General features: G+C 39.0%; 1 protein-coding gene across 1 annotated transcript in view; it reads left to right on the top strand.

Annotated features, from left to right (window-relative positions):
• The first annotated feature begins 10,831 nt into the window (after positions 1–10,831).
• The window catches only part of olfml2a.S (olfactomedin like 2A S homeolog), a 55,354-nt gene continuing 38,389 nt past the window's right edge, over positions 10,832–27,796 (top strand). Inside the window, exon 1 of the mRNA XM_018232860.2 lies at positions 10,832–11,097. Coding sequence (XP_018088349.1) covers positions 11,029–11,097 — 69 coding nt within the window. The 5' untranslated portion in view covers positions 10,832–11,028. The remainder of the gene's footprint in view (positions 11,098–27,796) is intronic.

Here is a 27,796-nt window from a genome sequence, read left to right on the forward strand (position 1 = left end):
GAAGATCAGCAAAATGTTAAAGGGGTTGTTCACCTTTAAATTAACTTTTAGTATGGTGTAGAGTGTGATATTCTGAGACAATTTGCAATTTAGTTTTTCAATTAATTATTTGTGTTTTTTTTTAGTTATTTAGCTTTTTATTTAGCACCTCCCCAGCTTGCCATTTTAGCAATCTGGTTGCTAGGGCCCAAATTACCCTAGCAACCATGCATTGAAATTACCACCAGCTCTAAAACAGGCTTCACATCCCTTGTTCATTGGTTTGGGCAGATGTGGAGATAGTAAATGATGAACTGTGCAAATTAAACTGCTTCTTGTAAAGAAAAATCAGCCCTATGTGGCACTCACCATACTCACTTATTTCAGTGCCAAAATCTGCTCCATGGGCCTGCATATGGGCCAGCACAGTGGTTCTGGGTGCAGTCACAGTGGAAGGCTGATGCCAGTGGATGGGTTTATCCACAGACAGAGAATTAAACATGTATGGCATTAGGTAGTTATAAAAGGCGTCACAGTGCATCAGTATCTTAACTAAACACCAATGGTCCCTTGTGTAAGACTGGGTCCCCCTTTTGTTGCTCACAGCTAGCTCCCTTTCTTCCCACTTACCACCAGAATCTTAATCACTGACTTCTATGAGTCTGTGTATTGCTTCATTTCTGTATTGCACAGCATATAATGTTCAAAACTCATAGCCAAAATTTTGCACTGGATTTTGGTGAGCTCAGTTATGCTGGAATTCTGGTAAAAAACATGGTTTGTATCCTATGATACAAATCAACATTTCAAGCTTGCCAGCAAATGGTAGCAACAGTTCAAATTATGTTTTTGTTTTACAAATAACACCACTATTGCGTAATTTGTTTAATATAAAAGAAAATTATTTGGAGCTTGTCTTAGTCTTTATCAAATGCAAGAATTATTTCCATGATACTGAAACAGACATTATTACTTAAAGAGTATGAAGACACAATATGCACCTCCCACTCCTTCATTCTTTCTCCTGTACTTACTAATGTGCTGTTTTACACTAAAAAGAGCAGAATTATTGGCTAAAAGATACATGAATAATTCTGCTGTTAACCCACATGACTGAGACCTGTGAGAAAAGCTTATTTTCTTGTCCTAGGTATTTCTCTCTTTTTTTACATCTGTAACCATGGTATGAGTTAGGGTGACAGTCACACATAGCTGTTTCTTGGGCCACGGCACAGCTGAACCACTTGACTCCTCTTGCTCCTGTATCTACATGAACAGGCACACTGGATCAACCTGACATAATGAGACGAGTTATCTGGGCTGACATCCACTCTGTAATGCACATTTCAAAAGTAAAAGTAATAACCTCCGCTGTATGCTGGCAAATGCACGGAGTTTGTCAGGTAAAATGGGAGACCTAGAATTAATTGCATGCTCTAAAAATTATGATATAATTGGTATCACTGAGACCTGGTGGGATGAAACATGTGACTGGATTGTGAATTTAAATGGTTACACCCTTTTTAGGAGGGATAGAGGGATTAAAAAGGGTGGAGGAGTGTGTTTGTATGTAAAGCCTGAATTAAAGCCATGCGCTAAAGAAATAAAAATAGCTGGCACTGGTGAGGGTGTAGAATCACTCTGGGTAGAGATTTCGACTGGGCAAAAGGTATCAAAAAGAATTATCATTGGTGTATGCTATAAACCACCTCGTATAAGTGTCGAGTATGAAGCCGAGCTACTCTTGCAGATACAAGCGGCTTCACAGCTGGGTCAAGTTGTTGCTATGGGTGACTTCAATTATCCAGACATTGACTGGGGTAATGGGGTTGCTAAGACAGAAAAAGCTAGTAGGTTTGTAAATATGCTGAATGACAACTTTTTATTCCAGCTCGTTCAAGAACCTACTAGGAATAACTCTCTTTTGGACCTTGTAATAACTAACAATACTGAACTCATCTCTAACATTTGTGTGGGTGAGCATTTAGGGAATAGTGATCATAACATGGTCTCCTTTGAGATTCTGTTGCAGAAGCAATTCTATAAGGGAGTAACTAAAACACTAAATTTCAGACGTGCAAACTTTGACAGTATAAGGGCATCTCTGCAACATATTAAGTGGGAAATGCTTTTCACAGGGTTAAACACAGAACAAAAATGGGAAGTCTTTAAAATGCTGCTTAATAAATATACTTGTCAGTATATTCCACTTGTAAGCAAGGAACGTCGTTGCAAAGCGAAACCTTTTTGGTTCAATAGAAGCGTTGGTGTTGAGGTGGGTAAGAAAAGACGTGCTTTTAAGGCTTTCAAGTTAGCTGGTACAGCCGAAACATTTATAAGGTACAAGGAGGCCAATAAATCATGCAAAGAAGCTATAAGGCAAGCTAAAATTGCTATAGAAAAGGATATTGCAGCAAGCAGTAAAAAAAATCCAAAATTATTTTTTAAATATGTCAATAGTAAAAAAATGAAGCAGGAAGGGGTGGGACCCTTACTATCAGAGGGGGGTCAGCTGGTTGATGAAAACAAAATAAAAGCGCAGATTCTGAACTCGTATTTTTCATCTGTGTACACAAATGAAGAACCAGTAAGTGAAGGTTTCCTTCTTAACACTCCCAATTCTAGTAATACAACTAATGATGCATGGTTCACACATGAAGAAATTCAAAAGAGACTTGAACATGTTAAGATTAACAAAGGTCCAGGGCCAGATGGTATTCATCCCAGGGTAATTAGCGAGCTTAGCTCTGTGATTGCCAAACCTCTTTACTTAATTTTTCAGGATTCATTGAGATCTGGCATTGTGCCGAGAGACTGGCGAATTGCTAATGTGGTGCCTCTATTCAAAAAAGGATCCCGTTCTCAGCCTCAAAACTATAGGCCAGTTAGTCTGACGTCAGTATTAGGAAAGCTTTTCGAAGGGTTAATAAAGGATAAGATACTGGACTTCATAGCAAATCATAATACTATGAGTTTGTGCCAGCATGGTTTTATGCGTAATAGATCTTGCCAGACTAACTTAATTTCTTTTTACGAGAATGTAAGTAGAGACCTCGATTCTGGGATGGCAGTGGATGTGATTTACTTAGACTTTGCTAAAGCATTTGATACAGTGCCACACAAAAGGTTACTGGTTAAATTAAGGAATGTTGGCCTGGAACATAGTATTTGTACCTGGATAGAGAACTGGCTAAAAGATAGACTACAAAGAGTGGTGGTAAATGGAACATTTTCTAATTGGACCAGTGTTGTTAGTGGAGTACCGCAGGGCTCTGTACTAGGTCCCTTGCTTTTCAACTTGTTTATTGATGACCTGGAGGTGGGCATTGAAAGTACTGTTTCTATTTTTGCAGATGATACTAAATTGTGCAGAACTATAGGTTCCATGCAGGATGCTGCCACTTTGCAAAGTGATCTGTCTAAACTGGAAAACTGGGCAGCAAACTGGAAAATGAGGTTCAACGTTGATAAATGCAAGGTTATGCACTTTGGCAAAAATAATATAAATGCAAGTTATACACTAAATGGCAGTGTGTTGGGAGTTTCCTTAAATGAAAAGGATCTAGGGGTCTTTGTAGATAACACGTTGTCTAATTCTGGGCAGTGTCATTCTGTGACTACTAAAGCAAATAAAGTTCTGTCTTGCATAAAAAAGGGCATTAACTCAAGGGATGAAAACATAATTATGCCTCTTTATAGGTCCTTGGTGAGGCCTCATCTGGAGTATGCAGTTCAGTTTTGGACTCCAGTCCTTAAGAGGGATATAAATGAGCTGGAGAGAGTGCAGAGACGTGCAACTAAATTGGTTAGAGGGACGGAAGACTTAAATTATGAGGGTAGACTGTCAAGGTTGGGGTTGTTTTCTCTGGAAAAAAGGCGCTTGCGAGGGGACATGATTACACTTTACAAGTACATTAGAGGACATTATAGACAAATGGCAGGGGACCTTTTTACCCATAAAGTGGATCACCGTACCAGAGGCCACCCCTTTAGACTAGAAGAAAAGAACTTTCATTTGAAGCAACGTAAAGGGTTCTTCACAGTCAGGACAGTGAGGTTGTGGAATGCACTGCCGGGTGATGTTGTGATGGCTGATTCAGTTAATGCCTTTAAGAATGGCTTGGATGATTTTTTGGACAGACATAATATCCAAGGCTATTGTGATACTAAACTCTATAGTTAGTATAGGTATGGGTATATAGAATTTTAATTAAAAGTAGGGAGGGGTGTGTGTATGGATGATGGGTTTTCATTTGGAGGGGTTGAACTTGATGGACTTTGTCTTTTTTCAACCCAATTTAACTATGTAACTATGTAACTATGTATGTCTGCACTGTAGTCTCTGGCCGATACAGGAATGAGTAGAGCAGATACAGGAGTGAGAGGAGAAGATGCAGGCTGGCTGGGCATCCTAGGCAATTGAGCCAGCCAGCTAACCCCCTTTTTCCACGCACAAGCACGGTGACTTCACTCGCGTGTACGTACTGGTAGAGGACCATGCAAGCTGAGTGGCAGGTGTGTCCGGTCTAGGGGTAGGCAAAAGAGATAACTGCCAAGCACCCCCAATCGTTGCACCCTAGGCAGCTGCCTCTTCTGCCTACCCCTAGTTCTGGCCCTGGAGTGGAGATGTGAGGTTCAGCTGTGTCTTGTCCATTTATACGCAGGCCAAGAAAGTGCTATGTGAAACCATAGTCTAAGGCAGGGGTCCCCAACCTTTTTTTACCAGTGAGCAACATTCAAATTTAAAAGGAATTGTGGAGCAACATAAGCATGGAAAATGTTCCTGGGGGTGCTGAATAAGGGCTGTGATTAGCTATTTGGTAGCCCCTATATGGACTGGCATAACAGGAGGCTCATTTTGGTAGTACACCTGTTTTTTAAGCAACCAAGACTTGCCTACAAGTCAGTAATTAAAAAATAAGCACCTGCTTTTAGGCCACGGGAAGCAACATTCAAGGAGTCAGAGAGCAACATGTTGCTCACGAGCCACTGGTTGGGGATCACTGGTCTAAGGGGTATAGGGCCAGGGCAGCCATCAGGGGGGGACAGGGGGGAGAGTTGTAGGGGGCCCCGAGGGTAAGGGGGGCCTGGCCACGACACACTTCTGACTGACTTCAGGAAAGCATGGACATTTAAGGGGCCCTGGCTACCAATTTTCTCATAATGTGGGGGGGGGGGCGGCCACCAATTTTTTTTTCTCATGTGGGGTCCTAGCCACCAATATTTTTTTATTTTTTATTAACATGTGGGAACCCTAGCCACCAATATTTGTTTGTTTTTTTACTGTGTGGTGGGGTGCGGACCTGTAGGTGGGGCTTGCAGCGGCAGCCCAGGGGGCCCAGGAAATGTTGTCGTATGGGGCCCTGCGATTTCTAATGGCAGTCCTATATAGGGCTGATCAATTGTCATACAAAGAAAAATGGAAACCCTCTTGACTAAGGGCATTCTCACGGGATCTTGGATAAGGCTGGCTTTTGCCAGGAACAGGTATAGAGGAAGACAGCATTAATTCCAATGCAAACTCTGGAGAATAGTAGATTATTGTATGGCAAAAAATTTAAATTACATGTACTCATTACTTATAATGATTCAAGTTCATCATTATGACTGGACATATTCTTCCTATAAGGTGCACACATCTGACATTTATTGATTCAAACCTGATTACTAAGCTAGCATAAATCCATATTCATGGCGAAAGCATTGTTTTTGAATATTTAAATTAGCTAATTCAAGGCATGATGCTACAGATGACCAAAACAGCCTATACACAGAAACCCGTAGTACTAAGCACGCTGTGCAACAGATTCCATCCTTGTACAGTACTTCAGTTTCATTTTAAAGATGCAGTTCCCCATTGTTACACCAGGTGGCAACGAAGAGCAGAGAATGCTTTGCTTGGTAAAGCTGGCCATAGATGTTGAGATTTTTAAAAGATCCGATCCTCATCGTGAGACCACGATTTTCTCGGAACGATCGTACGATCGTACGAATTGACCATCAACTAAAAAGACCAATTTGCCAGGAAAACAAAGGGGAGCTGTCTGCTTGGCCCTGAAAACATAGATAGATTGCACTGGGACCGACAAAGATTTTTTGACCTGGCCGATCAATTTCCTGACAGATGTCGGCTGAAAAATCGTAAGATGTACAATCGTTCGAATCCCACTAACCGCACGATAATTTCGAAGGATTGGTCGGACTTCACTAAAATCGGTCGTTCGGCAAGAAGAATCGTCGCGTCTATGGGGAGCTTAACATAAAAAATAAAATCTAGTTTTTGGATCTAATATACAGAATGATTGGGAACTGGGGTTTTCTGGATAAGAAAACATTTTGTAATTTGAATCACCATACCTTAAATATATTTAAAATAAGTTTAACATTAAATAATCCCAATAGGATTGTTTTGCAATAAGGATGAAGTTGATCTTAGTTGAGATCAGCAACAAGGTACAGGTACTGCTGTATTATTACAGAGAAAAAGGAAATTATTTTTAAAAAATTAGAATTATTTGCTTAAAATGAACATCATGGGAGATGACCTTCCTATAATTCTGCATCTGGATATCAGGTTTCTAGATAAGGGATCCCAACCTGTATGAGAAGCCCAACAGGTCAGTAGTTTCAAGACTAATATGAAAGCTGCCACCCAGTATAAGGACATCCTCCATAGTTACATAGTTAAATCGGGTTAAAAAAAGACAAAGTCCATCAAGTTCAACCCCTCCATACTTTCACATAAATTATATATACCCATACCTATACTAACTATAAAGTTTAGTATCACAATAGTCAGGGGTGCTTCGCCAATGAGGCGAGTTGAGGCTGTCGCCTCAGGCGGCAGCGCCCCACTAGGTACCAGGGGCGGCAAAAATGCTGCTCCGGGTAAGGAGGGGCCAGGATTGCCCCTGACAATAGCCTTTGATATTATGTCTATCCAAGAAATCATCCAAGCCACTCTTAAAGGCATTAACAGAATCAGCATCACAACATCACCCGGCAGTGCATTCCCTAACCTCACTGTCCTCATCGTGAAGAACCACCTACGTTGCTTCAAATTAAAGTTCTTTTCTTCTAGTCTGAAGGGATGGCCTCTGGTACGGTGATCCACTTTATGAGTAAAATGTCCCCTGCTATTTGCCTATAATGTCCTCTAGTGTACTTGTAAAGTTTAATCATGTCTCCTCGCAAGTGCCTTTTTTCTAGAGAGAACAACCCCAACCTTGACAGTCTACCCTCATAATTTAAGTCTTCCATCCCTCTAACCAGTTTAGTTGCAAGTCTCTGCACTCTCTTTTATTTATATCCCTCTTAAGGACTGGAGTCCAAAACTGCACTGCATACTCCAGATGAGGCCTCACCAGGAACCTATAAAGAGGCATAATTATGTTTTCATCCCTTGAGTTAATGCCCTTTTTTATGCAAGACAGAACTTTATTAGCTTTAGTTGCCACAGAATGGCACTGCCCAGAATTAGATAACCTGTTATCTACAAAAACCCCAAGATCCTTCTCATTTAAGGAAACTCCCAACACACTGCCATTTAGTAAATAACTTGCATTTATATTATTTTTGCCAAAGTGCATAACCTTGCATTTATCAACATTGAACCTCATTTTCCATTTTGCTGCCCAGTTTCCCAACTATAGTTCTGCACAATTTAGTATCATCTGCAGAAATAGAAACAGTACTTTCAATGCCCTCCAGGTCATTAATAAACAAGTTGAAAAGCAAGGGACCAAGTACAGAGCCCTGCGGTATTAACAACACTTTTCCAATTAAAAAATGTTACATTTAGCACCACTCTTTGTAGTCTATCTTTTAGCCAGTTCTCTATCCAGGTACAAATACTATGTTCCATGATATAACAGTGGTCACTAGTGATGGGCGAATCTGTGGCATTTCTCTTCGCCGAATAATTTGAGAATTTCCAGCGAAATGGCGAAAAATTCGCGCAAGCAACCCTGACTGGGTGTAGGAACATTATTGGACTCCCAAACAGCCCACTACACTACAAAGCTGGAGGAAGAAATCTGTAGTTTTATTTTGCAAAAGTCTTATACAAAACCTCAACAAATAGGGGGGACAGATTTATAAAAATAGGGGCAGATTTATCAAGGGTCGAATTTCAAAGTGAAAAAACTTCAAAAATCTACCATCGAATAGGTGTAGTACGATAGTGTATGTCGAAGTCGCAGGTTTTTTCCTTAAAAATTAAAATCGTTTGCAATAAAATCCTTCGAATCGTACGATTGTATGATTTTACAAAAAAACTGACTTCTCAAAACTTAGCCAACGGCTCATATAGGTTATAGGAGGTTCCCCCATAGGCTAAACAGCAATTCGGTAGGTTTAAAGGAGAAGGAAACCCCCTGGGCGCAAAAATCCTCCCCTCACCTGTGTTGCCTCCCCCTCCCTCCTCCACTCTGGCCTACCTGTCCCCCCGGGCAAATGCCCCTAACTTGTTACTCACCTTTCTGCGCAGGTCCTGTCCACGGAGTTCACAGGCCCCATCTTCTCCCAAGCGGTCTTCTTCCTGGATTAATCGGCATCTTCTGGCGCATGCGCAGTAGGAGCATTTACCAGTACGGATCTACTGCGCATGCGCCGAATGTCACGAAGTGAAATCGGAAAACTTAGTGACTTTTGGCGCATGCACAGATCAGTACCGGTAAATGCTCCTACTGCACATGCGCCAAAAACGCCGGTCAAAGCAGGAAGAAGATTGCTCGGGAGAAGATGGCGCCTGTGAACTCAGTGGACAAGACCTGCGCAGAGGGGTGAATAACAAGTTAGGGGCATTTGCTCGGGGGGGCAGGTAGGCCAGGGGGGAGGAGGGATGGGGGGAAACACAGGGGAGGGGGGAGGGTTTTTGCGCCCAGGGAATTTCCTTCTCCTTTAAGATGGCAAAGTGTCGAAATTGAAGTTTTTTAAAGAGACAGTACTTCGATTTTCGAATGATCTAATTTGTGAAGTTTTTTCAATTCAAATCGAATTTTGGCCTATTGATGGTCGAAGTACCCAAAAATCACTTCGAAATTCGAAGTTTTTGAATTCGAAAATTCACTTCGACCCTTAGTAAATGGGCCCCATAATGTTTTTAAAAGAAAAATAAACCATTTTTAACCCTTTCCCAGCCTCTAGGTTATCCCCATATTGCCCAGTCACCTAATCAATAGTCCTACTTTTGTATTGTTCATCAGTGATGAAGTTTGTCTGGCAGTGGCTACTGGGGCAATGACCAAGTGATGGGATGCTTGCTGATCACTCAGCTTTATTACTGACATTTTTTTGTAATAGACTGCGTGATGGACAAAAACCGTGCAATGCTTTGCTGTTCTAGATAATTTTTTGTTCTGGCATAACAATGACAAAAGCAGCTTTTAGTTCCCCTTACACAGATCGACAATGTTTTCTTTACTCTATAAGGCAAGCATGCTAACTCCAAGGCTGTTGGGAACTACAAACCTCAGATTCCCCAGCCAATCAGCAGGGGGGGATTTTAGTTCACATCAGTTGGAGGGTCTCAACTTTGCCATCTTGAGCTGTCAGTTAGAATAAAAGGGGTAGTAACTAAAACATGGGTTATTTGGATAATATGGCAGCCTGCTGGGTGACTGCAAAGTCATGTTTTTATACAATAGGCTTTACAAGGTCAGGGATAAAATCAGGCACTTTAACATCTTAGGTGCCAGAATGGTGCATTGTTTAATAAGTTAAGCTATGAAAAAATTGGGCTTTAGAGACAACCACAAAACAGATTTTTGTTGTTATTCATTTGTCATTATTCAGGATGTCTAATATTCAGTCTGTTATTCATACCACCGCTACTGTCAGACAATAGTACAAATACCATGCTGGAGTAAAATAATTTCAATATTTTACAATAAAAGAAATGCCACAGGGCTGTTGTACCAATTCCCACAAACAGCTTCCCAAGGCAAATTTAATTACGCACCGCGATATGTAACTGTAGTTGGGGTCTATCAATGAAATAAAAAAGCCAGCGCCAAAGGCATGGGAGACAGACAAACAGACAAATAGGGTAATATCTCCCGTGCCTTTGGCGCTGGCTTTTTTATTTCATTGACAGATTTGCGGACTTGGAGGGATACAAGTAGGAGCCGGCTGGGATTTGTGGACACAATTGAACCTTGGGCCTATTTTTCTTGTAGTTGGGGTCTAGGTTGCATAGGAAAGAATCAACAAAGCTGAGACATGGATGTAGGTTTGGGGCTAGAGAATGGAGGGCATAAGGCAATCTGCCTAGAACAGGTATTATCCAGAATGCTTGTGACCTATTATCCAGAATATTTCGGACCTGGGGCTTTGATGGATAACAGATCCTTCCATAATATGGATCTTCATACCTTAAGTCTACTAGAAAATCATGTAAGCATTAAATAAACCTAATAGGCTGGTCATTATATTTTAGTTTGGATCAAATACAAGGTGCTGTTTAATTATTACATGGAGAAAGGAAATTATTTTTTACAAATTTGGAGTATTTGATTATTGGAGTTTATGGGAGATAACCCTTCTGGTAATGGATTTCCAGATAACAGATCCCATACCTGAACAACATTTATATATTTACATAGCATCTAAATTATGATTTTGGAACACTCAGCCAAACCTTTTTTTACCTAATGAAAAGCATAGTGTGCATAAATAAGCAGCCACAAACTAAGGTCTGGTTCTTGTTGTCATTGGCTAACTGAATTAGAAAATATTAAGATTGTTCAGATATTGGCAGTTATGTATTTGCTTTATGTTGGTGGGGGATAAGAAAGTTAAAGGGAAGCTCATTGTTATAGAGGCTCCTGCTGTAGGCACTAGCCAGATCTTTTTTGTGTTGGTAGGTGTAACACCATGCTCCTCCTCTCTAACTAAACAGGCTGGGAACAGCAGTCCCGAATCAGTTCACTATCTGAGCTCAGACAAGACAGCTTATCCCACTCCTACCCCTCTGCACTGGCTTACACACTACTGGCTCCCTGCAAATCTTCTCCATCCAGCACCAGGGTCTGAGCCGCACCAGCAGCAATGTGGGAATATAAACAATTTCTGCTCCTTTCTCTGGCCTTTACCTCCACTGTAACAGCACTCAGCAAGGTAGGAATATTCATGGATGTTATATATAATAGGTATATGGCACTGGTCTGTGTCAGTTTCAAGTTATAATCTGGAATATATCCAAGCACTTAACTTGTGGAAGCGTTTGCATGGAAGTCCCTTAGCTGTCTAGTATTATCAGCATTTTAATGTTACTTTGTTATTATGTCTAAAATCCTTTGCATTTTAAGCAGATACACTTAAGGTGTCCACAACAAAGTTTTTTTACAATGTTCAGTGCGTGTATGACAAGTCGACTGATAACAGCAGAAGATTTGGATATAGGTTAACTCGGGGCTCGTGGCTGGCAGGAAAATTTTGATGGTGCAATTTATATAGGGTGGATGTTTGTGAATATAGATAGACATAGATAGAATATAGCTAGATATGGATATGTGGTTGGATCAGTGCATAGGCAGGATAGATTGATGATAGATAGAGAGAGAGAAAGAGAGAGAGAGAGAGAGAGAGAGAGAGAGAGAGAGAGGGATTGATATATAGATGGAAAGACAGATAGCTAAATAGGGATAGATAGAGATGATCGATAGATAGTTGATGGATGATTGATGGATGATTGATGGATGGATGGATAGATTGAGAAGGGTAGTAGACAGATGATAGGTGAACAATTAAGGATAGATTGAGATAACAAGCCTTCTTACTAACATCCCCAGATATACCCTAAGACAACTACAGTGGAACTTCAATTTTACATCCTCTGATTTTAAGTTTTCTTTCATTTTACATTGTAGATTTGTGGTCCCACCTATATATTATGCATAATACATTTCCCTGATTTTATGTTTTCCTGGATTTTACACCATTTTTTCTGGTTCCCTAAAAAATGTAAAATGGGGGTTCTACTGTATACTATACTATATTTATTTGTATAGCTACTTGAAGATCACATGTATGGGAGCACCTTCTTTATGCATCTGATATTAACTTTTGTAGTTACCTGCATGCAGCTACAGTACAGTATTTATACCTCTACAAATCAATCACTACACACTCACATATACTGTATAAATATATATGCACATACTCCTACTAAACTAACTGTACATCTTATGATCACTGTAGCCTAGTATATTATGCTTGTACAAGTAACCATCTAAGTCATTCTGAAAGGCATTAACAAGCTTCAAATGAAGGTTGAAATGAAGGTAATCATGCTTCAAATGAAGCTCCAGCTCTTCAGTTTTTAGTATCTGTACAGTATATTGCCTGATCTGTTGAAGATACTATATCTAATAGTAGCTAGGTCTGTAGATCTTAAAGGACCAATAAAAAAATAAAATAAAACATTTGTTTTTACTTAATGAAAAAAAAAACACAAGGCAGTTTTAACTTTAAATTCGCAAAGTCTTTATTAAGAAATTACTTACCTATTCTCTGCTTGCGCTCCTCTTCAGAAATGGCGACAGGGTGACGATCCATCGCGTTGCGCTCTATTTCTCCTCCCTGGCTATCTCCTATAGAAAGCAGGGAGGAGAAATTAAGTGCTGCACAATGGATCGTCGCCCTGTCGCCGATTCTGAAGAGGAGTGCAAGCAGAGAATCGGTAAATAATTTCTTAATTAAGACTGCTAATTTAAAGTTAAAACTGTCTTTATGTTACTTATTTATGTTACTGGTCTTTTAAGGGTAGGGCAGTACCACTGAAACAAATTTAAGAAGTAATCCCTAATTTTACTTATTTGTTCAATGTCTGATGCTAAAAGTCCTGGGTTGCTGCTCAACAAATCTTCTCAGTGAATGTTTAAAGCTATAGGCCAGTCCTTGCTCCCGGTGTTTCTCTTGATTTTCATGTTGTTAGGAGGTGGTACTTGTGCTGCTCCCATACAAGGTAATTTCACAGCACACTGTAAGGCTCATCCATCACATATCTGATCCGCTGAATGGAATACTAAATCTTTCTCTCTAGTCTTATGGATGAGGCTACTGTTATACACTAGTATGTTCATTCCTGTTTCTTCATGAGGCATCATTTTATCTTGTATTTCTTTCTAGGCTTGGTAGCACATTGAATACTACAATCCCTTTTCTGCATTTTTAGAAATCTTCTTCTTTAATTCAACGCTCTCTGTGGTTCCTACTACGGCTCACTGATACCTTTCCACTTTTATAAGTCAGGAAACAATTCTCTACAATTCTACAATTTTCTCTGCCCTGTAACTTCTTGGCCCATCCCTCCATCTGCATTCCATAATTTCTTCCAATCAAACTTTCAGGTGTTTCTCATAACCGCCCGCTGTGTATTAAAATCTTTTATTTGAACAGCCTGTTATGCTCTCTCCTTGCGTGTATAGAATTCATCTAGACATTTGCTTCAGCTGTACCTCTTGAAGTCCTTAGATTTCTACATAAGAGTGTTCCGCGCCCACCTTTTAATCTGGATTCCATCCCTCATGAAGCACTCTGAACAATGAAGTCTATGGTAGAAGTCCATTCATTTTGGACAGCTTGTTCCCAGCAAGTTCTACTAAAAGCAGACATTTAACTTTTTAATTTCTGGAGATGACAGCAGAATGTATTCATTGATAAGCAAGTTACCGGCAATACACTAACTTTTGAATACAAGCATATCATGCATTTTTAATAGGGATGCACTAATACAAGTGAGCAATCATAGATAATGGGGAAGGAGCATGACTGCAGTGAGATAAAACTTTTCAATCTCATTCCTCCACCATGGATGGAATTGGAAAATGGCAAACACAAATTTCCTCACTGGAGATGTCTCTGTACTTTGTATATAACTCGCAGCCCTTCATCTTAGGAATCCGCAACCTGTGGCATACCAGCTGTTGCAAAAGAATGCCTAGCATCTTCCAGCAGTTAGCAGGGAGGCATCTGTTCAGCAATGGATCATTGGAGGAACTAAGTGGATAATTTACAGAATATCTGAAGATAAGGAAATGGCTATTGCATGAAGGGGTGATGGAGAGTTTTGTAGTTACTGCAAAGCTGGGTACACACAAGATGATGTTCCCGTGGCCTGAACATCTTTACATTTATGTTGTTTATTGAGAAGATTTTCACCATGGCTTGACCAACTTCAACCAGATCACATAATAGTTAAAAAGAAAAAGATCTAGTGATATTGGCCTGTAAAATATCTAGACTATATGACGATATTCTTCTTATGTTTTTTGGAAGCTTATACGTAAAGATACTAAGTTTGATCATTTAGTAACTGGGTGAAACTAGGTGTCATACATGGAGTTAAATGTGCAGTAGCAGAAGGTTGCAGTAGCCTAGGGTGGAAATTAATGGCGCCTGAGTAAGGATTCTGTAATATACTAGGATATCGACATGGGCGAATTGCTGTAAATTGTCAGGTATCAAAATGAAAATTTGGTCAGCATTATTTGAGGTGTTTAGGAAACCACTGGGATGAACAATGACATATAATATTATATTTCCCTATGTAGATGCTGTAATTTGCATCCCATCCTAGGAAATGTCATATTTTCCATTGTCACATGATAAAAGTCCCTATTGCACCAAGCGGGTTTATAGCCACTGTCTTGGCAATGATCCTTCATACAAGCCCAAATCTAAGGCCCGGGCCTAGAGCAGCAGGATTTTAGGGGATGGCATGACACCCAACCACATCCAGTTTGGTTCAGAAGCTCTGGGGCTGCTCAGGAGATACGATCGTTTTTTAAATTTCACCTGGCCAATGCCCAGTGCTCTTGACCTGATGATGAAAATTTGTGCATGAGCACAAATGAAGGGGAGGGGACAGAGGTGACAAATGACAGTGGGCCTAGTGGAGATCCTCTATGTAAATCCAGCCCTGCCTTCATATCTGGAAAACAACATAAATGGGAAAGTGCAGTATATTTCTTTAACAAAATAGCAGTTAATGTAATATAATGCTTGAATTTCTGGAAGAAGTCTGTGAACTCAAATAGCTTTACTTTTCCAAGAAGAGTTTTCTAAAACAAAGACCATGAACAAGTCCTTCATGTATCTCTTCACAGCAAATTAAGATATGGAAGTTGCTTACTTTCACCAGTTTAGCAATCCAGTCTTTAAGCAAATTTGCCAGTTTATCAAAAAACTCAGTTGGCAGGTTAGCTCTTTGGCATCCTTTGAAACATCAAGTACAGTGAGATCACCTTTTGTTTGAGAAGAACTTCAGTGAAGTTCAAAAATTTAACCACTCTCAAGACTAGACTAACCCTGGTTGCTTGGAGATTCTAATGATCATTTTGACATCATCCTGCATCTTTCCCATCATTTGATTATAACTAAGCAAAGTTTGTACCACTCCTAGTAACCAATAATCCATAGCTAAAGACCTATTGCAAAACGTGATTCTTATTATATTACCCATGTATGTGTTTCCTTTACACTGATACATATAGCTACAAGTAGTCAGCACAACGATTGTCAATATCTTGTTGAGGCCATTCACATTACTTCAATGGCCACTTTCCATTGGAATCACAATAGGTAGAAGTTTTTTCAAACAGCACCACCAAACTTTTCTTATTTCTTAAAAGCCTTTATTAATGCTTTAGTGCATGACAGCAACGTTTCAGGTTCAAATTTATATTATTATAGTGAAATATGGTTGTGCCTGCGTTCAGTGGAGGGGTGAGCTTAAATGAGCACTATGGGGTGCAAACTTGCAAACTATGGGGACATTTTCACTCTTTCCTTCTACTCTGGGCTTATTTTATCTCATTCCTTTCATTTTTTGTACTGAAAAAGGATCTTTAGTAGAGAAGCTACAAATTTGAGATCTAATGCATGGGCAGAAGATTTCCAGTAATGTCTGTTGAATGAGAGTAAAATGATGTATATTGCTGGAACTTTCATACTGCAGCCTTTAAGCACTAAGTAGAGAAGATGGCAATGGGAAGAGGCTCAATATCTCTCTGCATAAGATAAGTTAAATGAGTATTACACCTCAATATTCTAGGACAATTTGCACTTAGAATGTATTGTTATCATTTGGAATTATATATGCAGTTATGTATTATACAGCTCTCCAGTTTAGAATTTTAAAGGCCTGCCATAACAAACATGTTGTGGTTTGAATGGAAAAAATAATGGCAAATAAAAAATACTCTGACAAATTGCAGAATATAATGGTGTATCTAATTCCAGGCTCCATATTACTAAAAGTTGTCAACTCCTTTCTCCCAGGTCAAGTTGGCAGCAAATTTGCCATTGTATTGAGTCCATTGACGAGCCTGCTTGACACTGAGGTGTCATTTGCATGTCCATGCCTATACTTACTTATTATAAGGTTAAAGGAACAGTAACACCAAAAAGTGCTACCAAGTGTAGCACATAACAAATAAGCCTGGTAAAACACCAACCTATTCTACAGAGCATACCTGTCATCTGCTATGTAACCTGTGCCTTTTCTCCTTTTTTCCAGCTTGAATGGCTGCCCCCATTGTTACACAGCAGCTTATTTATATAAACTATAATAGTCTTTCTGAAGCAAACATATAACTTTTACCAGTACAGCGCATTAGTACATTATATTTTAATTACTTTGATACATTTTCATTTTTTGGTGTTATTGTTCCTTTAAAGATCCACATTTTTGGTTTGAGTGCAGGGCTATAGGTTGAGCATGAGGCATGTGTCTACTTCTGTACATTTACTGTATTGTTAGCTAGTCTATATATGTTTTAACATCACAATCTTTGTTTAAACCCAACGGCTTTACTTTATCAAGAGTGAACATCCATTTGATTTCTTTTCTAGATATTTGTTTTTCGACATCTCCTTTTCTTCTCCCTAGTCTTATAGTTTCTATTCCCTGAAATGTGACAAAGTTATCATTCGATCCATGTTTCTCTATTATGTGTTCCGCAATGGCTGAGGACATATCAGATCTACCAATACACGTTAAATGTTCGAGTACCCTGTCCTTAAGTCTTCTCGTGGTTTTCCCCACATATTGGATTCCACACCAACATGTTGCTAGATATACTACATTACTGGTGCGACAATTTATATATGTGTTGCATTTGTATCCCCTGCCGGTCACTGTACTCACAATTTTTTTAGATACATTTATATAACGCAGCATTTGCACACATTTGCTCCACATTTATAGGTTCCTGTGTATCTAAGCCATTCACTCCGATCACTCCCTCTTCTATCCTTCAGCATACTAGGGGATATATGGTCTCTAATATTCCCTGCCCTCCTATATACAAATCGTGGCTTCGTTATATTCAAATCTGACAGTATAGGATCTAATTGTAATATTCCCCAATGCTTACGTATGATGTGTTCTATTCTCTTAGCTTCCATACTATATTTAGTCACAAACCTCAATCTATCTATTTGTTGGGAATTATCACTCTTCCCAACGTTCTTTCTATCCTTTCGATCCCTTCTATGGTTCATCCTATTCTCATTACATTTCAATAGAGTATCTCTATCACTCATTACAGCTCTCTCATATGCTTTTTTAATGTTAATCGTATGATATCCTCTGGATATGAGTCGGTCCCACAATTCCATAGCTCTGTCCTGGAAAGTATCCCAAGAGGAACAGTTCCGCCGTAAGTGCAAAAACTGTCCAATCGGGATACCCTCCAGGAGAGGCACAGGATGCCCACTTGTCCTCAATAGTAACGCATTCCTGCTAATTGGTTTCCTATACACATCAGTATATACTACATTGTTCTTCTGTGTAAATAGTATATCTAGGAACTCCATGGTGATCCCACTCCATTTGTATGTAAATTTAATGTTGTTCGTATTCAAATTGCAGTGTTCAATAAACCCCTCCAATTCGGATTCCGTCCCCCTCCACACCGTTATCAAATCATCGATGTAGCGATAGTAGACAATGTGTGGAGTGAAGTCCGTACCCCTCCCAAAGATGTGGTGTTTATCGAACCACCCCATGAAGAGGTTTGCGTATGAGGGTGCAAACCGCGCCCCCATCGCTGCTCCACATCTCTGGAGATAAAAATCTTTGAACAGGAAATAGTTGTGATTTAGGAGATATTCCACTGCCTGCATAATAAATTCATTCTGTTCTTCTCCATACAAACCCTCCTGTGTCAGCCAATAACACAATGCATTTAAACCATCCTGATGTAGGATCGATGAGTACAAAGCCGAGACGTCCATGGTTACCCATATATATCCCTCCTGCCAATTGATATTGGTTAGTTTATTGAGGGCATCAGTACTATCCCGTAAATATGATGGTAGTGTGGTAACCATGGGCTGAATCAGTTTATCTACATACTCACTCAAACCTTCATTCAAGGATCCTATCCCCGCCACTATGGGTCTACCCTTCAGACGAACTGGATCTTTATGTACCTTAGGAAGAGTATAAAACTTCGGTATTCTAGGACATTCCTTCCATATGTATTTTATCTCATTTGTATTTAGAATCCCCATATCTTTGCCATATTTCAACAGATTGCATAATTTATTTTTGAAACACTGAGTGGGATCACTAGTGAGTAGTCTATAGTTGTCTTGAACTTGAAGTTGTTCCATAATTTCTTGTTCATAATAGTCCCTATCCAAGACAACTATAGACCCTCCTTTATCTGAATTCTTAATTACTATATCAGTATTCTCACTCAAGGATTTCATTGCATGATATTCTGATTTAGTCAAATTATGAAAGCGAGATTTCCTATCTCTGTTCTGTGTAGTAAATTTAGAAGTTTCAATACCTCCTGCTAATTCCTTCAAATCTCTCATAATCACGTCATAAAATCTCCCCACAAATGGTCCACCGTGCCCTAGAGGGTTAAAATGTGACTTGACTCTGAGATCTGTGTGTACCACTCTATCCATCCCATCTATTAATGGTATACCTTGTATAGTACATATCCCCACTTGACTATCTATGTTAGTTGTTTCTATGGCTTCCAATACATCCTGTGTCAAAAAATTAGAATCTCCCTCTTCCGAATTCTCAATCTCAAAAATACCATCTTGTTTCCTATGAAAGAATCTCTTCAATGTTATTAATCTAATAAACCTGTTCACATCTACCACTGTATCAAATAAAGAAAAATGTGTAGTAGGACAGTAATTAAGACCTCTATTTAGTAAAGAAATTTCATCTGCATTCAGTTTATTAAATACTTGAGAAATTATTAAGTGCTATACGCTGGTAGTTCCAGATTTAGAGATACAATTTGTTCTTTAGTTTATTGCTACATATGTAACTCTTTTAGCATACTGTTTCCACTAACATTTGTTTCATGATTTTGTTACAGTGAATAGGAAATATATATGGATGATGAAAGTTCTTTTACGGGACAACGAAGTGAACGAAAAAATGTGGGATGTTGTTTGTACATAAACAGTTGTGAAGAGAAGATATTATTTATTAATATACTGGAGGTAGTACTGATATATGATACACGGTTTTGCACATTTAAATACACTATTGAAATACATTATTTTTAGTGTTTTATATACATCTAATATTAATATTTATATTTGAGATATTTTGCACAATTGGTATTATTTAATTATCTATTTATAGTGTGTACTCAATAGGTGCACGATTTATAGTGTTTTTTAATGATTGGGACTCAGGTTTGATAGTGATAGATTCACAAACTGCACTTTGATTGCCACTGTTTATCACACTGTTTGCTTGAATAAAGCCTCATTTGATGAAGTTCATACGTTCCCTATTTTCTCCGGCTGAGCGCCTGCAGTGATAGAGCTCATTTTGTTCCGGGTGCATCCCTAATAAAAAGGATTAATAGGTTGGGAAAGGGTGTTGTACTGGTGGAGTGTTATTATGATAGTCTTCTGGGGACACTCACCAAATTCTCAATATAGCATCATAATATTTAAAAACTCCCTTTAAATTTGTCTGTGCACCTATTGTGCTGGCTGAGACTATGAAAAACATCGGCTTTTCCCTGCCATTATAGAGACTGCCATTGGTTGTGTATCAGTTGACATATTTAGACATTTCCAATGCAGCCCTCTTCCCCCCATGAACAGAATACTTGGAACCTCAATTAAAAACAAATCTAAGGGTAAGGCCACACTGGGTGTTTTGGGGAGATTTGGTCGCCTGGCGACTAATCTCCTCGTCTTTGCGGTGACCAATCTCCCCAAACGCCTTCCCTCACACTGCGCCAGCTAAAATGAAAAAAAGCCAACGATAATCACACGCGGCTGTTCGTTTTCCTAAGTTGCCCGAAACGTACACATCTGAGATATAAAGTATGCAACAAGAATGTAAGTTTTTTTTAATGTGTAAATGGCTGCTGTTTTGTGCATCAAAAGTTTCTCAGCAACTAAACATTTCTGGCTCTAAGGCAGTTGTTCTGGGAGAGTCCTGCACTTTTAATCTGACTGCAGTTAAATGCTGTTTGTGTCAGATGTTCTTAGAAAATCGCTGTAATGGGAAATACGGCTCTACTGCTTTTACCCACCCATAAAAGAGGTGGGACAGTGACTAAATGTTTCAGCTGAAGTCTCCTGGGTATAGCTGTTTCTTTGCCTGCTTCCTAAGTGTGGATAGACATTAGTATGGGGGGCACCACATTAACAATTTTACTACATGGCCAGTTGCATAAAGGATTAATTGCACCACTCAACCACAAAGCCATTGTTTGTTGGCTGTCTACTCATCAGAAGCTGGGTAATTAAAATATTATGATTGGGCAGGTTTTAACTATAGAGCAGCAACTTCTTTGGTTGAAAATCAAATATATAAAGCAGGGGTTCTTAACCTTGTGTTGGGCCCCCTGCTGTGCCCCTCAGTATAATGAGCTTGCCTTCTATAATAGGAAATAGTCAAGGTGATACGGTAAATAAGACAAGGTGCATACCTAGATATAAACCAATATTTGGATTGTAAATCTGCTTCTCTTGGGTCCCATGAGAGCAAAAAATACTGTTATAAGGATTTCTATTCTGTAATGATGCCTAGATGCAAAATAGTCTATATACCAATCAAACTGTCAGCTATTCTTCAATTACAGGATTGCTTTTTTAGGCTTATAGCACATGTAACAATTTTAGACATTTTCCCCAACACATTTTCCCCTGGTGATTTTAAAATGAGTCATACCTGAAAGCATATACGTGTGCTACATCAATTGTAGTAAAATCATCACTCGTTTTTATGAGTATTCCATTGCCAGCAAAAGAGGCAATTTCTAGCATGTCATCTGGGAAAAAAAACTCAGTGTGAAAAATGCTTGTAATAACTTTTTGTGCCACACGTCTTACAGAATAATTTAACCACAGTAATTACATACAACGAAAAACTGCACAGTGCTCCCTATATTTCAACTCCCCACTAACAGCCATTGGTTCTTTGCAATTGCAGTATTATCTGTCTTGCAGTCACACCTGGTTGATAGGAAAAGTATCAGTAATAATAACACAGCAGTTTTCATTGCCAACTGGAGAAACACATAAATGTGAAATAATAACAAAAAAACCCCAAAAACATGGCTTGCATCATTATATGGCATAAACTTAATTTATTTCTATAATTTATAACATGCAGGGGTCTTGCAATAATTTAACAAACACATTAAAGAATAATAGATCAGAGGGCTCTGCTCATAAGGTTTACATATATATATATATATATATATATATATATATATATATATACATTATTTATATAGATATATATATATATATATATATGAGACTAGGGTTATGAATATCCTATAAATCATCCCTATAAATGCTCCCTATAAATGCATCCCTATAGATGCACTATGTGATTTTAGCCTTATGCTGTTGTATGATCATGGAATTCCTTGGTGACCTATAATATAATATCCTTACATTTTACAATAGGGGTACATTATGAGGAGTTCTATGGCCATATAAAGGCACAAAATACTTTTTTACAGTTCATGGAACTCTGAAGTGAATTCTGATTTCTTCATATATTATGTGACACAAATTACATCACTGAGCAGGTAAGGAAAATAAAGTAAACAAGGCAAATGCAGGATGAAGTAAGCTAGAGGCAACAATGAAGCACAGTCCAAAGCAGTGATCCCCAACCAGTGGCTCGTGAGCAATATATTGCTATACCTCCCAACATTTTGGAAATAGAAAGAGGAATAAAAAGATTTGGATTGCGTAGTGCAGTGAAATTTTTTACCACGCCCATTTGGCAGGTTATGAAATTTGAATACATTTCTGTGGTTTTATGTGTTATTACAGTTTTGCTAATGAATGTGAATTGCCCTTTAAGCTGCAAGTCAGAGTTTCTCCAAGAGACCTGTTTATCTCAAATAGTTTCTTTGCTTATCTTTAATTTGTTACAAACGTATCCAAGGGCACCTGGTGGCTGTTTGGGCTCTCTGCCAAAAGTCAATTATGTTAGAAATTTTGTATCTGTAGCTAGGGCTGCATAGGTAGCTTCCCATGTGAATGCCCAAAACATGTAGCCCGTTTCAGTAGCACAGAGGGAATGTCAGGGAAAACAAAGCCATGGGTTTAGGACCAATGGCAGGCTGCACCTTACAGTATGATGACTGAATTGATACATATGTAGAGGTCTATTCACCAGGTTCTGTTGTCTAATAAAGTTGCCACTTTGATTTTTGTCACACATGAGGTTTACAATTTAGGAACATTCACAAACCAGGCTTAGACAATTGAATGTAGCCTACTGTGTCTGCAGTTCTGGCACTGCAGGCTCCTTTGCCTTTAATGATGTGTCTATATGCGTGTGATGTTACAATTGCTGCCTAATATAAATAAGGAGAACAATAGCTGTGAGGTCTAACAGCGGCACCCTAGGCCTGGAAGGGAAGGGACAAGCCCAATTTAATTGTCGGATGCCAGATTTCCTGTCTTTAACACATGGCATTGGGAAAGTCTGGCATGAGAATTCAACACAGACTCTAAGCTCAGCTTTATGTGACACAATATACTGACTTCTCCAGCATCTGTATAAATATCAGACAAGCCATTTCTTCATTAGAAAACTATAAATCAGAGCTGGTTTGTCTTTTGGATTCTTTTGGACTTCTTAGTTTTAAATGTGGAGAGTACAAGAGTACAATGTATTTTTGTGAACTATTTTACATTCATAGTGGCTGAGGTTTAAAGAAAGTAGTTTGGCTCAAGTAAACATTAGCTAATATCTAGCTGATCTAGACAAGAGGAAAGACTTAGTTGCTGTGTTGTTATGTGTCATTGGCAAACACAGGTACATTACTTTTAGTGGCCTCCTTGAAGTCATTAGTGAACAGATTAAATAAGTACTTCAGCTTTCCACAAAGTCATTGGTTCAATTACACTTGAGAGGGAGTCACATAAAACCGGAAATAATAAATACATTGATGTATTCCAGGTTTTAGGAGCATTGTTGCACAATTTAGCTCAATAAAAGCAGAAGCAGTGGATGATGCTAATTTGTTAGGCATGAGCCATAACGCTAACCGCCTGCACCTGACCATTGTACCATCTCTGTAAAAAAGAGTCCAGGGTATTTGGCTGGGGAGTGTGCCTCCACCATCTTTACCCTTGCACCTTTTTCCCCAACACTCCGAAAACACACAGACAAGTTAAATAGCTCCCAATACAAGGCTACCCAACAAAAACAGATTATTCATTGTTTAATCAGCAGTGTCTTCCTAAGCAAATATTATAAAGTAAGAAAATTCATATATAATATAATCTAAATTTGAAGAAAATGTGTCTTGGCATATTTCCATTGCATATTGTATGCCCAGTAAATTACATATGATTTTGGTTTCATATTGTTAGCAAAATGGCAGCTTCCTTACATTAAAGTTAATGCAAACTTATAGATGAAATAGGTTCCTGGTGCATGAAACCCCGTTATAGAGATATACAGAGGTAATAAACAATACACAGAAAACAGGCTGTTATGTAGTGTGGATGATTCAAAACCTCATGTCAACAAGCAACAAATCCATTATTTTATATTACTGAAAAAGCACATTATAAGACAATTCTTCTGCACACAAGATATCAGGAAAAGCAACATTTCATTATTATTAGGTCAAGCATTTCAGCCCTATCCCAAGAGAGGCCCGCTAAGGCTAGAAGTAACCGTGATCTGTTTGGACAGAAGCACTCAGTCTGGTAAACTGCTCAGTGGAGCAGCAGCCGATACAAATCCCAGCTTCCTCTACTCATTGTAATGCTGCCCACTTTCCCTTGCCTGAAACTAGACACAAATACTCACTGTCAAACAATAAAAACAAATCATAAAAATGTCATGCAGGGCACGTTTCTTTTATGTTTTCTATTTCAGAAGGAAGACGTGTTAATTATTTTGACAGAAAAACATAAGTAGGCCCCAGGGGAGCAAAAATAGTTTACAGCTATGTCTGAGCCAGCTATCACTGAACTACAGCCCTCGACATCCTGCCACAAACAGTAAATTGGAGTCAGTAATAAACAAATATGTTTTTGACGATTCTTGATTTACAGGGAAATTAGTAGCAATTTTAAAATGTATTGCATGTTGTGGTTCATTGTTGTATTTAGAAGTAACTCCCTTTCACGTAGCATCTGGGAAGGGAGAGTACATACTGTATAGTAGCAGTGGGATGATAGTCTCTGGGAAGGGAGTGTGGCTGTGGGATAGCAGGTATAGTAGTGAGAGATAGTGCCTATAGTAGCAGTGGGGATAATAGTCTCTGGGAAGGGAGTGTGACTGTGGTATAGCAGGTATAGTAGGGAGAGATGGTGCATATAGTCTCTGGCAAGGGAGTGTGACTGTGGGATAGCAGGTATAGTTGGGAGAAATGGTGTCTATAGTAACAATGGGGATAATATTCCCTGGGAAGGGAGTGTGGGATAGCAGGTATAGTAGGGAGAGATGGTGCCTATAGTAGCAGTGGGATAATAGTCTCTGGGAAGGGACTGTAGCTGTGGGATAGCAGGTATAGTAGGGAGAGATGGTGCCTATAGTAGCAGTGGGATAATAGTCTCTGGGAAGGGACTGTGGGACAGCAGGTGTTGTAGGATAAAATGGTTCATTCTGATTGGGCCCACAGTTTGTATGGCTGTAACAGGCAAGGTTCCACCATGACACCTTTAAAGGGTGTCTACAACGCCCTTGTGGGCAATACTGCGCACCCTATTTTATTCTTCTTTGGAGTGGTGCTAAGTGCAAATAAATGCAAAGCAAGAGCTAGGAATTGGTCTTCCCTGATGAACACAGCTCTGCACCATTTGGCAGCACTACATTCATGAGGGGTGTGGGGAAGTACACATACGTAGGTGACCCCTATGTGGCAGCCTTTCACCCAACAGAGCTGTGCTCTGCACCTCGAGCCAGTTGCTTGAAAAAAGGTAAATTATGTATAACTATAATTGTGTATTTATGTATTAACTCTAATAATGACAAATGAAATTAAATCTTATTGTGCTGCAGCATATTGGTGCTCTATCTCCTTTTGCCACGTATAATTCCCTTACACCCTTGTGTAGAACACATAGAACACCTTGTGGAAGGCTAATGGTCTTATCAAGCACATATGACAAGTGACTGAGGAATTTGGCAACACACCCTTTATAGGCTCAACCAGACAACTCAGAAATTGTATGGGATCCTCCCACAGGATATCTCTAATCAGTGAAGATACTGCACAGATTTAAGGGCAGAACTTTCATCTTGAAGGTGATTAGTGTGCATGTTCTGGATATCCTTAGCTTAATAACAGGGGACCCCTCTGTAAGCAGTGAGGTATGAAGGCAAAGCTTAGTGGAAATTTCTTGTCTGCTTATTTGCAATTGGAAAAAAGGAGATGTCATATGGCTTACTTTTGCGTAGATATTCTCCTGTAAAAAAAAAATATAGTATAACACGTAGGAATAATATTCTACTTAATTACCAGAATTCCTCCGTCTAATATCTTTGGCTCAAGGTTCTGTTTTATTATTACAGAGAAAAAGGAAATAATGTTTCAATTATTTTCAATATTTTTAATTTTGATAAAATGGAGTTTATTGGAGACGACCGTTCTGTGATTTAGAGCTTTCTGGATAATGGATCCCATACCTGTACGAGCAACATTTGCGTTTGTTTTAACACGACTACACTTGGTTGTAAATTCCATTAATATGTGTAGAATGACTTTCTGGATAAACAGTTAAAGCCACTGACTGATAAAGCTTGGTTCTCCCAAACCAAATCGACAGTTTATTGGTCCATGTGTGGGGCCAGCCGATAGGTCTGTCCATCTGGGTCAGAACTGGGCAGATATCCATCTGGCAGATTTTATTATTTTTTTGTTGGGGCGAGGACTTAATTTGGCACATTTATGCGGTGTTTTCCCTGTCTGTCCCATTGTAGCAGTGGAATAATGATCTAAAGACCAAACCATCAGATATCCCAATATCACCCACCTCAAGGTTGCCAAACAAGGTTTATGGCCAACTTTGTTCCCATTTTAAAATATTTTTTGTTCAGTAGCTATTTCTCTGTAAATCTTAGGGTTGCCCTTCCCTAAACAATCATGGCTGCTTCTAAATAAACACAGATGTACACATCAGTATGGCTGTTGGTGCAGAATAGCCTGTGCTAGAACTGTCCAACTTTTTCTATGTTGTGGGCCAATGATTTTGTTTGCAGCAAAGTTGTGTGTGCAATTTGAGGGTCATAAAAAATCAGCCTTCAGTTTAAATCTCTATATAGGTTTAGATTAAGTTAAGCTTTGCTTATTAATATTTTCCTCATTCACTGTCCATTCATATTATTTAGAGGCATTAGCAGAGGCATGGTGGTGTTTGTTTTGGTGGAGTGTAGTTGGATGATTCAGTATTGTGAAAATAATTTTTTGGCAAAAGTGTCCATTTTTATAAGCAGTCTGTGTGCGGAGATTATGTTTATTTCCCCCTCATTTTCACTTTAACAAGCAGTGACTCAGCCTTCTCCACCTCAAATCTGGGAAACAGCAGTTAATTCAAAGGTCCCAAAGGAAGTCTTGAATTAGTTTTTTCATTGTCAGAGGAGCCTGCAGGATTGGAGAAACTGAAACAGGGCGGGCGAAAAGGAAAAATTTACCCATTATAAATAGTGTTTTCCTTTCAATACTTTTTTTTCCTAAAGTAGTTAAATATGAGGGATTACAGTCATATGAGAAAGTTTGGGAACCCCTCTTAATTCTGTGAAATTTTGTTTATCATTGGCTGAGTTTTCAGTAGCAACTTCCTTTTAATATATAACATGCCTTATGGAAACAGTAGTATTTCAGCAGTGACATACATTTTATTCGATTAACAGAAAATATGCAATATGCATCATAACAAAATAAGAAAGGTGCATAAATTTGGGCACCCCAACAGAGATAGTACATCAATACTTAGTTGAGCCTCATTTTGCAAATGTAACAGCCTCTAGATGCCTCCTATAGCCCTTGATGAGTGTCTGGATTCTGGATGGTGGTATTTTTCACCATTCGTCCATACAAAATCTCCCCAGTTCAGTTAATTTGATGGCTGCTGAGCATGGACAGCCTGTTTCAAATCATCCCATAGATTTTCGATGATATTCAAGTTGGGGGACTGTGACGCCCATTCCAGAATATTGTACTTCTCCATATGCACAGATGCCTTGTAGATTTCGAAGTGTGTTTAGGGCCACTGTCTTGTTGGAATATCCAACCCCTGCATAACTTCAACTTTGTGACTGATGCTTGAACATTATCCTGAAGAATTTGTTGATATTGGGTTGTATTCATCTGACCCTAGA

Source organism: Xenopus laevis, chromosome 8S (genome assembly GCF_017654675.1).
Source record: "Xenopus laevis strain J_2021 chromosome 8S, Xenopus_laevis_v10.1, whole genome shotgun sequence".
In the NCBI taxonomy this organism is placed as follows: domain Eukaryota; kingdom Metazoa; phylum Chordata; class Amphibia; order Anura; family Pipidae; genus Xenopus; species Xenopus laevis.